The following is a 15,322-nucleotide window of genomic DNA, read 5'->3' on the forward strand; positions in this document are numbered from 1 at the left end:
TCTGCATGTGTCAGATAAGTTTGGTTCAAACCCCAGAAATCTATTAAAGTCATATTTCAGGTGGATTCTAACAGTTTGATTATTTCCTGAATATGATCAGTTTCTTTTTAACTTGAGTCAGCTTTGTGACAGAGGAAGGTTTTACACCATCCTCATCCTCAGGTTGACATGAGGTGATCAAACTGTTTATCTGGTTTGTTTCCACAGAAAAACATCCTATCACCAACCAGACTCAGGTGACTGAAGTACCAGAAGGTTCTGATCTGACTCTTCAGTGTCGGACAAATCCCGAGGTCAACCTAGAGAAACTCACCGTTTTCTGGAAGAGAATGGACGTCTCCAACGTCTCAGACTGCGTCGTCTACTCCCGTCGAGGTGGGAAAGATCATCCTGTGCCACAGATGGAGCGATACAGAAACAGGGCCGAACTGATTAAAGAGGACCTGACCAGAGGATGGATGACTCTACTGATCCCCAGAGTCCAGGAGTCTGACTCGGGACGCTTCAGATGCTTCATCCCAAAGAACACCAGTTTGGTTTTCAACATTGTCGGTAAGTTTACTGACTAGGAGACAGTTTAGTTTAATTTGTTCCACATATAGTATGGGTTACATAGACATATAGTTGATTAGTCAGTTTGTCAACTTCACTACTGCACCACAACACTTTAAGCATCATGTCGACTAGTCACTGATCACGTGACAAGTGAAATAGCTGCTACACTATCCCATCTAACAACACTCTGTGGAGTAAATGCTACTGATGGTGCTGAGGAAGTCAATAACATTTAAACCATCTTGTGACAGTTCAGTGTTCTGCTGGGAAACTTCTGGACCTGGCATTCATTGGTGTGGATGTTACTTAGACATGTAGCACCCACCTAGACCAGACCAGGCACCCCCACCCCATAGCAATGACACTCCTTGATGGCAGCAGCCATCCCCAGCAGGATGCAGCCTGACACAGACACACACACAAAAACACTTTAGGAACAACTAAAAAAAAAAACATGAAGAACAGCACAAGGTGTTGACCTGGCCTCTGAAGTCGGTGTATGTCAATAAAATTGCAAGTTAATAAAGTTTGTATTTTATCTGAAACAGTGAAGAAAGAAAGAAAAGAGGATTTCACCACCACGACATCTCCAGTCTACGGAGCGATGAGCCCTGGTGTGACTGGTATGTCTTTTATTTATTTATTTCTGTAGAGACAAACACACCTGTGTAACTTTATTATTCCTAACTATATTCTTGTAAATGAAAAATAAACCTCATTTGTGTTTATCCCTTTAAATTCAAGGGTTTCATTTCTTTCAGATGCTCCAAAGAAGAGAAGCTACTGGTCCACTCTCAGTTCTTTTGTTCTTCTTCTTGGTGTTATCATTGGACTCCTGATGAAGCTCAGAAAGACTGGTGAGTTCCATCCTTTTACATTGTGAGCTACATGTTCTTTATTTATCTCTAATAGTCGTACTTCACTGTGTTTAGCAGCTAAAGATACTTGACACTTTCCATTTTAAGACTTTTAAAGTGTTGTGGTGGCTCCTCAGGCGTCAAGTCGTTTAATGCATCTACAAACATTTTCTGCAGTTTCACATAAATAACTAGTGAAAAATATTTTCAGATATTAAGTCAAAGACTGGAGAAAAGAGACTGACTTCATTTAGTCTCGTTCACACTAAAGATTAACAGAGACAGAAATGTTTGGAGATGAGTCTCGTATTTAACGAGGCCGCCACAAATGGTCTCTACGTCCACTGAGATATAAATATACAAGACGACTCTACGACCTAATGACACAGATTAAATGTGTTTAGTTATTATGAATGACCTCATCAGACTTAGGACATTGTTTGGTCACAGTAGCTGAGTATCACTCATGAGAAGCACAAGTAAAAAGAAAGATAAGTGAAGATAGTTACAAAATAAAATAGAGACAGAAATAAATGTGTATTATATCCATAGGAAGGATTAATAATGTGCATTAACATTAATAACATGGAGTTAATGGTTATAGAAAGGTGAGTTGTTGTCCAGCTGGAGAAGAAGAAGAAGAAGAAGAAGAAGGTAGAAGAAGTAAAAAGTCAGATGTCATTTAAAAATGTGCAGATTTTCCAGGGAGGCATTGAACGCATCACAGCAAACTCTACACATTAAACTAACAGAGATGAACAGAGAACTGGAGAGAAGCAGTTAATTCATCTGGAAACTGGTTTCCATGTTCTGACAGAGCTCTGCAGAAGGAGAGCAGATGAAGAAAACCAGGAAATGGAAACCCTGAGGACAGGGAACGAGGAGGACGGAGGCAAAGACGAGGAGGACGGAGGCAAAGACGAGGACGTTACAGCAGCAAACGGCCTCGGAGACGTCCAGCATGGTTAGCTGTGATGGTTGGACAGAAAATACCTCATCTGAACCAAACAACATTTCTACTGGTGCTCTGAATCCATGATATAATCTGATAGATATTAATCCCATGATTAGTTCCATAAATGAGTCTTTAATGAGCAGAACACTGAACTGATGCACTTTTTAAAACTCTATTTTAAATCTATTTCTAGTTTACTCACATGAACATCTTAACTTGTAGCTCAGTTCACATCAGCAGTAAAAACTAATCAGATCAGATTTAACTTTATTGTCATTACATAGATATATAGATATAGTACAGAAAGGGAACAAGCCACGACTATAGTATTAAATAAATATAATACACTCCTCAGGGTAGATTCATTTACTACCTGACTTTCTTTCTAACTACAGTTTAGTCCCAGTAACAGACATGAGTGTTTGTTAAAGCATTAACTCCCTCAGCCTTCATTGATTTCTCCTTGTCCTGAACACCTGCAGTTAATTCATCCATCTGACTTCTAGTCAACTAGCCTAGAATCTAGACGCCCCCCTAGCGGCAGCAATTTACATTTGCTTCCAGGGGCAGTCTAGTTACTCTCTGTTGACTTGAGATTTCGAAAAATCCAAGATGGACCAGGCCAATCATGAGTCGGTGGGCGGGCTTAACATGATGACGACTGACCTGTGACCATAAGTTCTGTGAATTACACGTGAATTCCCCATCCTGCTAGAACTACCAGAGCGATGGCTGCTGCTAGCGAACAACTTTCTTTTGAATCGGCTTTGGCCGCCACTCTGAAAGACTTGAAGTTAAGCTTTTCTCTGAGAAAAGAACAAGAAACTGCACTGAGGTCGTTCTTACAAAAGAAGGATGTATTTGGAGTTTTGCCAACCGGATACGGTAAAAGTTTGATCCACAGCTTAAAAATGATTAATGCAGGAGAAACTCAACCTGTAGGCGAACTCATTAAAAAAAACAAAAAAAAAAAAAAACAGGATGCAACAAGAACTATTTAATATCTATTAGGATAAGTTTTTTCCACAACACATGCAAGGAACTCTCTTTTCTGTTGCTCTGACTACGTCACCTTCTTCGTTGCTCTGATTGGTTGTAGCGCTATCCTATTGCGTGGAGAGGGAGTTTAAAAGACAACCGTTTATCCCACCCCTCCGGTTGAGCCCTGTCTATGGAGAGTGCCCAGACCCTACATTTAATGTGGGTCTGGCTCGTCAGGCTACTAGTCAACACTAGTGAACTCAGGACACACCTGTAACTGAACTAATGTAAAGTAATGTTAATGTTTACAGGTTTATAAGTTACTGACCATCATGACTCTACCTTCAGTCATTTAATGCTCCTCTTGGATGAACTGGGCCAATATTTTATTAATCAGACTTTTTCTGACTCTAATATTATAAACCACACCTTTACATGATTCTTTACATTATTTAAGGGATTGGCCTTTCTTGTAAATGTTGTTCCCTGCTCTCTTGACCAAATGACACAAGCTTCAGTGAAATCTGCATAGCAAGAAAAATGTTTAACTTTAGTTTTAATCATGTTTGTTCTTAGAATAAACTGAAATGAGACTAGAAATGATCACATGATCTATTCTATGCCAGAATAATGTTTTTATGTCCCTGTGGTGGTCGACTCCTCACGTCCTCACGGTCTCCATGTGGCTCTGACATGATTTACCAGTTAAACCATAGATCTGCTCTGTGCTTTTCTTTCTGAACCGTTTTCTTGATAGAAGCTGTGACTCTCTCTCTGGAGGCTGAGATCAGTTCTCTCTGTAATGATCTGTGCAATGATTCATTGTTATATCGTCTGGATGTCATGTTTTTTAAATCAGCAGCACTGTAAGCTTTGTTTTTTTTTTTTGTTTTTTTTTTGTTATTTATTGCTGTCAAAAAAACATTAATACATATATTGTGTTGACCATGATGTCTGTCCATATAACTGTTGTGCTGCTCTTGTTTTTCTACCTATTTTTCTTCGTAGATATTTTCTGTTTTCTTGTCTTTGAAGCACTTTCTTTATATTATGTTCAAATAAACATTTTCTATCTATAATCTGCCTCACTGCTATTAATGTGTTTAGTGTTTTTATTCTTCCTCTGCTTGTAATAGATTCAGTAGATCACTTTCTCATCAGTCAGGAAGATGACTACCCTGCTACAAGATGATTATTTAGAAAGCTGTACAAGATACAGGTTGTCCACAAAAGTCAAATCTAAACAGCACGTATCTGAAGCTTCTAATCTCATACTAGTGTGTTTCAGTTTCATAGTAAAATCTCAACAAATTCAGTTTATTTCTATTAAACTTAGATGTGAGCACAGGTGTCAAACATACAGGCCGGGGGCCAAAAGTGGCCCGTCAGAGGGTCTAATCTGGGCCGCAGCATGAATTTGCACAAGTGTGACAATTACATAGAAGATTTTAATCTTTCAGTGAAAGTAACAGCTGGTCCTAATTTATAATCCACAGTTTTAGTCAGAGAAGTGAACAGAACAGAAAACTGAGAGCCAGGACTAAACAGCAGACCAGACAGCAATGTGCCCCCCCCCCAGATTGTGTGTCTTTGTCCTTCTTTAATCAAACACATCAGCAACAACCAGATTGTTTGACTTGATCTTCACTCATTTATTCAACACGTGATTCATTTTCCTGTCACGCCCATTCACTGTATTTACGCGCCAAATATTACATTTTAAACTCCCGCGTTAGCCCTCAGTCAATGAGAAGCACCCGCATGGCGGGAAATCGTGTTCAGTGGGCGGTCCATGTGAACACGTGACCCAGTCCTCCAGCTGTTTTACTACAGTACAGTAGAGTGGATGTTCATCAGGTCTGAGGCAGATTAAAGGAGTTAGATGGAGACTTGGAGCATGAGGAGAGGAGAGAGGAGCTTGTTTCAGACCAGGTAAAACTCTCAACTTTAGATTTTCACTAAAAATAACTGAACTTTACTGATAAACGCTGAAGAGATTAGAGGCTGAGTGTGTTTTCATTCAGCTTCATGTGCACGTTAAGGACCAGGAACTTGTGCTGCACACTGACTACATGTAATAATGACAAGATGTTTAATTAGTTTATTTATTCATTTAAAGTTTAATGCAACAAACTCAGGTCACATTTTGGAGGAAGGTTTCTGGAGGAGTGCAGATCTTTTTAGATTAGGGTCCAGCTTTATTCTCCTACATGCACAACGGAATACAAAGTTTAGTGACTAACTAGAAATGCAAACTGCAGAAATACTAGAATATAGATTGATATGTGCAGTTTGCTCAGTCAGTATAGCCTCATACATTCATATAAAAACACAAAATAATCCCACAGTGGAAACATGTCCTCATAAATGTAAATATACTTAGTGGACGTAAGTGATGCAAACAACACGTTAACATAATTAGAGTGATCCTGATGAATATTTTAAACTTCACATCTTCAGAGATTAGCGGATCTTTAAGCTTTCAGTTCTTCTTCCTGGTTGTTCTTCAAAGACAGACACTAGCAGTGACATCTAGTGGTCAGCTACATTATATTATACCACTGCCTGTTCATTCATTCATTCATTCATTCATTCATTCATTCATCTTCTGTAACAGTTTGTTCCTGTGAAGGGTCGCGGGGTCAGCTGGAGCCTATCTCAGCTGTCGCCTGTTGATTCATTTACTAATTAAAACGTGATTCAGAGTGATCGGAGCTTCAGACTCAAACGTCTCATCTTTAATAAACAACAAGAGTTCAACACATTTAAACTCGTCACTAGTAAATGACGTCTCAGTGTCTGTCTTTGAGGCTCTGAAGCTTCCAATCTTTTTTCGGTACAATCAGGAAGGAGCCCCAGAAGTTTCACAAGACTTCATCTGTCAAAAATAAATAAATAAATAAATAAATAAATAAATAAGCAAGCTGTTTTTATTTTGATAGGTCACGTGCTACGTTACAAAATCTCGTCTAAGTGAACTTCATCGCATGTTGTCGCGTTGATTAGTTCACTCATCTCTCCCATATAAAATATGAAAATAATAACTGCGTGTGAATTATTTCTGCACAGTCAATCTTTCAGAAAGCTAGCTGTCAATCCATTAAGGCACTGATTCAGTTTTATACTATTCTTGCTTTAATGCCATGTAGGTGTTTATTTATGTAACTTAAAGCTGTTTGTTGGAGCTTAAAATCTTTTCAAGTGAAGAAAATCCCCCTTAATTGCTTAATACCATGGTATGTGATTGTTTGTGAATATATATCTTGTGTTAAAGAGCGTTGTGCTATAATGTACATTTTGAATGTAATATTATTTGCATATCCTCGTGAAGAAAATCTAGAAATGCACTGCATTAGTTTTAGAGACTGAAACAGGGGCCAACGGTGGTTGAGGTGCTCATGTGCTACCCCTACAACCCCCCCACTTTTAAAATTACTGGAAACCCCCGGTAGCTTCCGTCACATACGTCATGACGTTTACCTTCTTCTGTGCTAACTCCACCCGTCCTCCGTTCTGATTGGCTGTAAACCTTGTCACGTTTACTTGTTCCTCGTTTCAGCTGCGGCGCCAAAAACATTCAAGTCGTGTTTGCAGCAGCTGAGTCGAGCCGTGTTATTGCGTCTGTCTCAGAGTCAAGCGTCACATTAAGTTCATCTCGTCTTACTCAGTTTTCATTAGTTTCATTACTTTAACAATGGAGGTGACAACATTCTCTGCTTTGGTCATTATTGCATCGTTGATCGGCGTCGGTAAGTTTACATGGAGTGATTTAAAGCGATGTCATTAGGGGACACTGACTTTTCTGCGTTCACACTCAATATTAATATTAATGTTTAATATTATTAAATAATACTATTATGCTTTATACGCGTCGCGAGTATTGTTTGCTCTACTTTAACTTTTTTAGTGAACATTAACGTGTTGACCTGTTAGCTGTTAGCTGTTAGCTTAGTGTTTAGTCTGTTGTATGGACAGAGGGCTGAATAATGTGAGCACGGTGTAATAATCCTTAATTTAATCTGATCTAATCTAAACAGACTTTGTCTTTATGTCAGTTAAAGTAGAAGACATGTTTTATAAAAGTTACCAGACTCAATACATGCTCTTCCTTCTTCACTGCTCCTGATAGTGTTTGTTCTATTTATTTATTTATTTCTTTCTTCCTCTACTACAGCTCCAGACAGCAGGAGACACTTAGAAACTAATGAATTATTAACACAGATGTAGCACAAACAGAAACATGACTAAGTTATAAGTGTTCTGGACGTTTACGTCAGTGTGTCCACATGTCCTCTATGTTTTACACTCAGACTGTTTTAAACTTTTTATTTTCTAAGAATTAAACCAAGAGTTGATGTCACTTCTCATCCTCTGTCCGTCCACTGGTCATTCCTACTGAATTGTTTTGCTTAGTTTGCAGTTTATTACAGATGTAGCACAAACGGAAACGTTTCTGAAACTTTCTCTGAAACACTTCAAACCGATGACTAAATAAGTTGACGTCACTTCTCATCCTCTGTCTTTGTCCGTCCACTGGTCATTACAGTTGTTTGACATTTAAAGGATTAAATACAAACTGATCGATGCGTGAAGTGTTAAAAATGTGTTCCAGACTCACTAAAATCTTGGAGATGTGAGTAATTTATCTTAGTTTTGTATTACTAGTCAACCAGTGCTTTGGACATTGTACAAGTTAGTTGACGTTTAATAGACAAACATACTAATAACACTAAGTAAATAATTAAAACTAATCTGCATGTGTCAGATGAGTTTGGTTCAGAAAGTGTTTTTAATGCTCCGCTCCCAGAAATCAGTTTAAAATATTAAACACAAGCTGTGTGTAGTAGTAATGTAACGTTCAGATGAACTCCACGTGGAAGGACTCAAACCCAGAACCTTCTTCACTTCATGAATCTGTTCTGTTTAAGGGCGTTACCTTAAATTCTAATTCAGCTCCTTCTTATTTTTTCTTTCATCCATTACTTAAATAGAAAAACACAGTAATTACAGTACTACCTTAGAAACCACATGACTAAAAACTTGCTCGACTTCTTGAGCGCACAAATGTCTGAATCTGAAAAGCTGAAGACCAAAGCGCTGTAGAAACGTGGTAGTCTAAAGACCTGTTTACACGGGACTAGTTTTACCTGGGACCTCTAGTCATGTGTAATAACGTTGGAGGTCGTCTGTGATCTTAATCCCGTGTGAATCGACCAAAGCCCTGTTTGCACGGGACTAGTTTTACCTGAGGACGTCATGAGATTCAGTGACGACCCACGTCTGTGTTTCATGTGGCGCATTCGCACGAGATAAGAAAACTCTGTGTTTTACTCTAATTTACTGTCCATAGTTATGTCTCTGCTACTTTCCGCTTCATTCCACTGCAGGTCAGAGGACATTTTACACTTTTTGACAGCTTTAGTTACTTTGCTAATTCTAATTGATAATAAAACAACGAGAATAAACGACCTGTCAGTGTTTAAATCAGCTCTACCTTTGTCAATGAACACATTAATGCTTGATTTAATGATTTCATGCGTCTAAATGGGTGAATGTGTCAGACATCCTGACGTTGTCCCCTAACATCTGTCCAAGTTACGACACATCCTTCATAATTCTTAAATGACAAGAGCCAGAAAAAAAGCTGCAGATCAAACAAAGGTCTTGAAAAAGTAAAAACACACCCCAAAATCAGACTGGATTAGTTTTATCACAGGACCTCTGTGTTACGTGAAATAGGGAAGGTAATTTGTGGTGTAATCTTTACTTTACAAATTACGCACATGACCGATTCGCACGGGATTAAGATCGCAGACGACCTCTGATATTATTACAAATTACCGGAGGTCCCAGGTTAAACTAGTCCCGTGTGAACAGGGCTCACGTCGCTAATTTGTAACCAACCCTATTTCTGGTAACACAAATGTCTCTGACCCAATGAAATCATTAGATGAAGCATTAATGTGTTCATCAGTAGAGGGAGATATAACTATGGATAGTAAATTAGAGTAAAACACTGAGTTTGTTTAGGTGTGAATGCGCCACATGAAACACAGACGTATGGGGGGGTCATCTCTGAATCACATGACGTCCTCAGGTAAAACTCGTCCCGCGGGAACAGACCTTTAGGATGTGATGTAAGAAACCAAACCTGTAAATACACAGTCAACACAAGAACAGAGACGATGACGAGGAAGATGAACTGAAATGACCGTGCTTCAGTCATATTCATGAGACAGGAGAGTCAGCAGACCTGAACGAGGATGTGACCAGGTGTCGGAGTTAGACCGTTCACTGATTTATATGCAAACGCTAAAATCTTTTAAAATGTGAAGAGCAGCCAGTACGGGGGAAGTTTTCTCTCTCTGTTAAAAGACGAGCTGCAGCGTCACATAGGGACTCCAGAGCTTTCTGAGAATGTCAGAAGTAATTTTATAAAAGTGTTAAATGTTCTATGAGAAGCCACAAGAGGAACAATATCCAGATAAAGGCTGTAGATCATGTGACTCTAACAGTTGGATTATTTACTGAATATGATCAGTTTAATTTTAATAAATTAACAAATTCAGATAAGTTTGGTTCAAACCCCATAAATCTATTAAAGTCATATTTCAGGTGGAAAGCTTCCAGTGTTACACTCCTAGAAATTAGTAAAAGATTAATTATATAAATGTTCAGTTGTTAAACATGTGGTTTCTGATTAAAATAGTTGATTTAATCATTAATTCAGCTTCCTCTCAAGGAACAGGACTCCACATCTTTCTGAAAATGCCAGATGTGATTTATAAAAGTGTTAATGTTAATGTTTCTTTTTAACTTGAGTCAGCTTTGTGGCAGAGGAAGATTTTACACCATCCTCATCCTCAGGTTGACATGAGGTGATCAAACTGTTTATCTGGTTTGTTTCCACAGAAGAACCTCCTATCATCAACCAGACTCAGCTGATTAAAGTACCAGAAGGTTCTAATCTGACTCTTCAGTGTCGGACAAATCCTGAGGTCAACCTAGAGAACTTCACCTTGGACTGGAAGAGAAACGTCTCCAACCATGTCGTCTACTCCCGTCGACATGGGAAGGATCATCCTCATCCACAGATGGAGCGATACAGAAACAGGGCCGAGCTGATTAAAGAGGACCTGACCAGAGGATGGATGACTCTACTGATCCCCAGAGTCCAGGAGTCTGACTCGGGACGGTTCAGATGCTTCATCCCGAAGCTGAACGCCAACTTTGTTTTCAACATTGTCGGTGAGTTACACCCTCAGGAGGCCCACGTCTGTTCTCTGATGAGTCAGACCTACGCAGTATTAGGAAATAATGGTCATAATGTTATGGCTGAAGTTAATAAAGTTTGTATTTTATCTGAAACAGTGAAGAAGGACCAAGAGATGAGGACAAAGAGAGAGGATTTCACCACCACGACATCTCCAGTGGGAGCGATGAGCCTTGGTGTGACTGGTATGTCTTTATTTATTTCTATAGAGACAAACACACCTGTGTGACTTTATTATTCCTAACTATGTCTTGTAAATGAAAAATAAATCTTATTTGCGTGTATTCCTCTAAACTTAAAGGTTTCATTTCTTTCAGATGCTGCAGAGAAGAGAAGCTACTGGTCCACTCTCAGTTCTGTTCTTCTTCTTCTTTGTGTTCTCATTGGAGTCGTCAGTAAGACTGGTGAGTTACAGCCTTTTACATTTTAACTGTACATCACACATCAAATATCACTCCTGAGAACCACAAGTAAAAAGAAAGATAAGTGAAGATGGTTAAAAAATAAAATGGAGACAGAAGTAAATGTATACACACCCTCTCATTTAATGGTTTCTCTTTATTTTCATGATTATTTACGTTGTAGATTCTCTCTGAAGGCATCAAGACTAGGAATGAACACATATGGAATTATGTAGTAAACTAAAAAAGTGTGAAATAACTCTAAACATGGTTCATATTTTAGATTCTTCAGAGTGGCCACCCTTTGCTTTGATTACTGCTTTTCACACTCTTGACATTCTCTTGATGAGCTTCATGAGGTCGTCACCTGAAATGGTTTTCCAACAGTCTTGAAGGAGTTCCCAGAGATGCTGAGCACTTGTTGGCCCTTTTGCCTTCACTCTGCACTCCATCTCATCCCAAACCATCTGATTGGGTTTAGGTCAGGTGACTGTGGAGGCCAGGTCATCTGGTGCAGCACTCCATCACTCTCCTTCTTGGTCAAATAGCCCTTACACAGCCTGGAGGTGTGTTTGGAGTCATTGTCCTGTTGAAGAATAAATGATGGTCCAACTAAACACAAACCAGATGGGATAGCATGTTGCTGCAGGATGCTGTGGTAGCCATGCTGGTTCAGTGTGCCTTCAGTTTGGAATAAATCCCCAACAGTGCCACCAGCAAAGCCCCCCCACACCATCACACCTCCTCCTCCATGCTTCACGGTTGGAACCATGCATGTAGAGACCATCCCTTCACCTTTTCTGCGTCGCACAAAGACACGGTGGTCGGAACCAAAGATCTCCAAGTTGGACTCATCAGACCAAAGCACAGATTTCCACTGGTCTAATGTCCATTCCTTGTGTTTCTTGGCCCAAACAAATCTCTTCTGCTTGTTGCTTTTCCTTAGTGGTGGTTTTCTAGCAGCTATTTGACCATAAAGGCCTGATTGGTGCAGTCTCCTCTGAACAGTTGATGTAGATATGTGTCTGCTACTAGAACTCTGTGTGCCACTGATCTGGTCTCTAATCTGAGGTGCTGTTAACTTGTGATTTCTGAGGCTGGTGACTCTGATGAACTTATCCTCAGCAGCAGAGGTGACTCTTGGTCTTCCTTTCCTGGGGCGGTTCTCATGTCAGCCAGTTTCATCGTAGCACTTGATGGTTTTTGCAGCTGCACTTGGGGACACATTCAAGGTTTTTTCAACTTTCTGGACTGACTGACCTTCAGTTCTTAAAGTAATGATGGACTGTCGTTTCTCTTGACTTAGCTGATTGGTTCTTGTCATAATATGAATTCTAACAGTTGTCAAATAGGGCTGTCAGCTGTGTACCAACCTGACTTCTGCACAACACAACTGATGGTCCCAACCCCATTAAAGAAACTCCACAAATGAACCCTGACAAGGCACACCTGTGAAGTGAAAACCATTTCAGGTGACTACATCATGAAGCTCATTGAGAGAAGTCCAAGGGTTTGCAGCGCTGTCAACAAAGCAAAGGGTGGATACTCTGAGGACTCTGAAATATGAACCATGTTTAGAGTTATTTCACACTTTTTTAGTTTACTACATAATTCCATATGTGTTCATTCCTCGTCTTGATGCCTTCAGTGAGAATCTACAACGTAAATAATCATAACATGGAGTTAGTGGTTACAGAAAGGTGAGTTGTTGTCCAGCTGGAAAAGAAGTGAAAAGTCAGACGTCATTTAAACATGTGCAGATTTTCCAGGGAGGCATTGAACGCATCACAGCAAACTCTACACATTAAACTAACAGAGATGAACAGAGAACTGGAGAGAAGCAGTTAATTCATCTGGAAACTGGTTTCCATGTTCTGACAGGGATTTGCAAGAAGGAGAGCAGAAGGAGAGCAGATGAAGAAAACCAGAATGAAGTGGAACCCCTGAGGACAGGGGACGAGGACGGAGGCAAAGACAAGGAGGATGGAGGCAATGACGAGGAGGACGGAGGCAAAGACAAGGACATCACGGCAGCAAACGGCCTCAGAGACGTCCAGCATGGTTAGCTGTGATGGTTGGACAGAAAATACCTCATCTGAACCAAACAACATTTCTATTGGTGCTCTGAATCCAAGATATAATCTGATAGATATTAATCCCATGATTAGTTCCATAAATTAGTCCATATAGTGAAACTGAACTGATGCACTTTTTAAAACTCTATTTTAAATCTATTTCTAGTTTACTCATATGAACATCTCAACTTGTAGCTCAGTTCACATCAGCAGTAAAAACGGCCACGACTATAGTATTAAATAAATATAATACACTCCTCAGGGTAGATTCATTTACTACCTGACTTTCTTTCTAACTACAGTTTAGTCCCAGTAACAGACATGAGTGTTTGTTAAAGCTTTAACTCCCTCAGCCTTCATTGATTTCTCCTTGTCCTGAACACCTACAGTTAATTCATCCATCTGACTTCTAGTAAACACAGAACCACGTTAAAAATAGATCAGAATATCTTTAAGATTGATTGAAGTGTTTATTTCGAATATGCACCAAAAATATCCCAAAATAAAAAAGAAAAGTAAGGCAAACATTTAAACATAGAAATACATATTCGAAAAGGAGTGAGAAGAAGAATAACTTATAAACTCCCACCCCTTCTCTTTAAATAATGAATAACAATACCAGCTTCACTGCAACAAGATCAACTTGAATATTAGAAAATGATGATGGAGAGTTTAGATTTTAATTTGATATAAATGTTATATATTAGTTCAGGGGTTCCTAAACTCTTCCATGCTAAGGCCCCCAAACAGCATTAGCTTCTGGTCGAGGACCCCCTTTGCAAACCTACAGACAATGCTACAAAATATGTAAAGAAACGTCATCTTTTATAATGATTCTTACTTTTATTCACTATTCAATAACTATTACATTTGTTTAGCACAAGAGCTGCCTCATATTTTCTGATTGTAGTTGGCCAGGAGTTCTTAGGTGTTTTTGCAGCAGTGTCCTCCACAGCAGGACTGTTGGTTTGTCCCTTTGGTCTCTTTCTTGTCAAAAACGTGGCCATTTTGCGCTAGCTACATGCTAGCTACATGCTAGCATGTAGCTAGCTTGAGGAGCAAAGCAGCTTGATAAATAGATATGGTATATTGTCAATAACTATGTTTTATGATAATGATTTAATAAATAGATTCTATTTTATAATAATGATTCTTAAAATATTGTATAATAATGGTTAAAAAGAATTTTAATTATTTCTTTTTCTTCTAATTTTTTTCTTATCTTCCCTCCAATTGTCTGAGGCCCCCTAGCGCCCCCTGGCGGCCCCCACATTGAAAACCACTGGTTTAGTTTATTTATCATGTGTTTCCACTGAACTCAAGACACACCTGTAACTGAACTAAAGTAATGTTAACACTTACAGGTTTATAAGTTACTGACCATCATGACTCTACCTTCAGTTAATTTTTATATACCAAGTATACAGATTGTTGTCATCTGTGATAAACATTTCACCACATTTTCCCAAAATACCAGAATCTTAGGACATTCCCGTGAGCAGCGAATCAAAGTTCCCTTTTCAGTCAGACTTTTAACAAAAAAGTCAGTTAATACAAGATTAAAATTGGTGCAGTATAAATGGTCAATGTGGGTTTACATAAGCTCTGTTAAACTTCACCATGTTTCCCATAACATTCTTGAAACATGCCAGTTAACATCCCTCTCACTAATGTCTTTACCTGTGTCTGTTTACCTTCAGTCAGTTAATGAATCTCTGTGCTGCTCTTTGACTGTATGATTGTTTTTCTTTGTAGATCTTTTCTGTTTTCTTGTCTTTGAAGCACTTTCGTTATATTAAGATCTAATAAATGTTTTCTACCTCTATAATCTGCCTCACTGCTATTCATGTGTTTTGTGTTTTTATTATTCCTCTGGTTGTGTGTGTGTGTGTGTATATATATATATATTGTTCAAAAAACACAATCCTCACAGCGCACTGAGTTAAAGCTGAACTTTCCAAACCTCAGTCAACTGAGGCCCACACTTGACTAATAAAGAAACGACATTTGTTTTTTTTTTTCCCCATTTCTTTTTTTAACGCTCCAAAACATGGCACATTTAATTTGAACCCCAATAAAACAATAGAAATTTGCATATGATCACTCCTGAATAAATTAAAAATGAAATGATTTTTTTGCAACACAAGCACACACACACACACACACACAGTGGTGAGGTCGTGCAGACCTATAAATATCTTGGGCTGTGGGTAGACAACAAGCTG

General features: G+C 38.9%; 1 protein-coding gene across 1 annotated transcript; it reads left to right on the forward strand.

Moving 5' to 3' along the window:
* Positions 1-5,228: 5,228 nt before the first annotated feature.
* On the forward strand, positions 5,229-14,839 carry LOC311497291 (uncharacterized protein). Its single transcript, XM_084557539.1, has 5 exons — positions 5,229-5,280; positions 10,261-10,596; positions 10,720-10,806; positions 10,939-11,025; positions 12,904-14,839. Exons 2-5 carry the CDS (start codon positions 10,443-10,445, stop codon positions 13,086-13,088), a joined length of 513 nt encoding a protein of 170 aa, XP_084413665.1. The 5' UTR covers positions 5,229-5,280; positions 10,261-10,442; the 3' UTR covers positions 13,089-14,839.
* Positions 14,840-15,322: the final 483 nt, after the last annotated feature.

The sequence above is a fragment of the Chelon labrosus genome (genome assembly GCF_963514085.1).
Source record: "Chelon labrosus genome assembly, chromosome: 2".
Classification (NCBI taxonomy): Eukaryota; Metazoa; Chordata; class Actinopteri; order Mugiliformes; family Mugilidae; genus Chelon; species Chelon labrosus.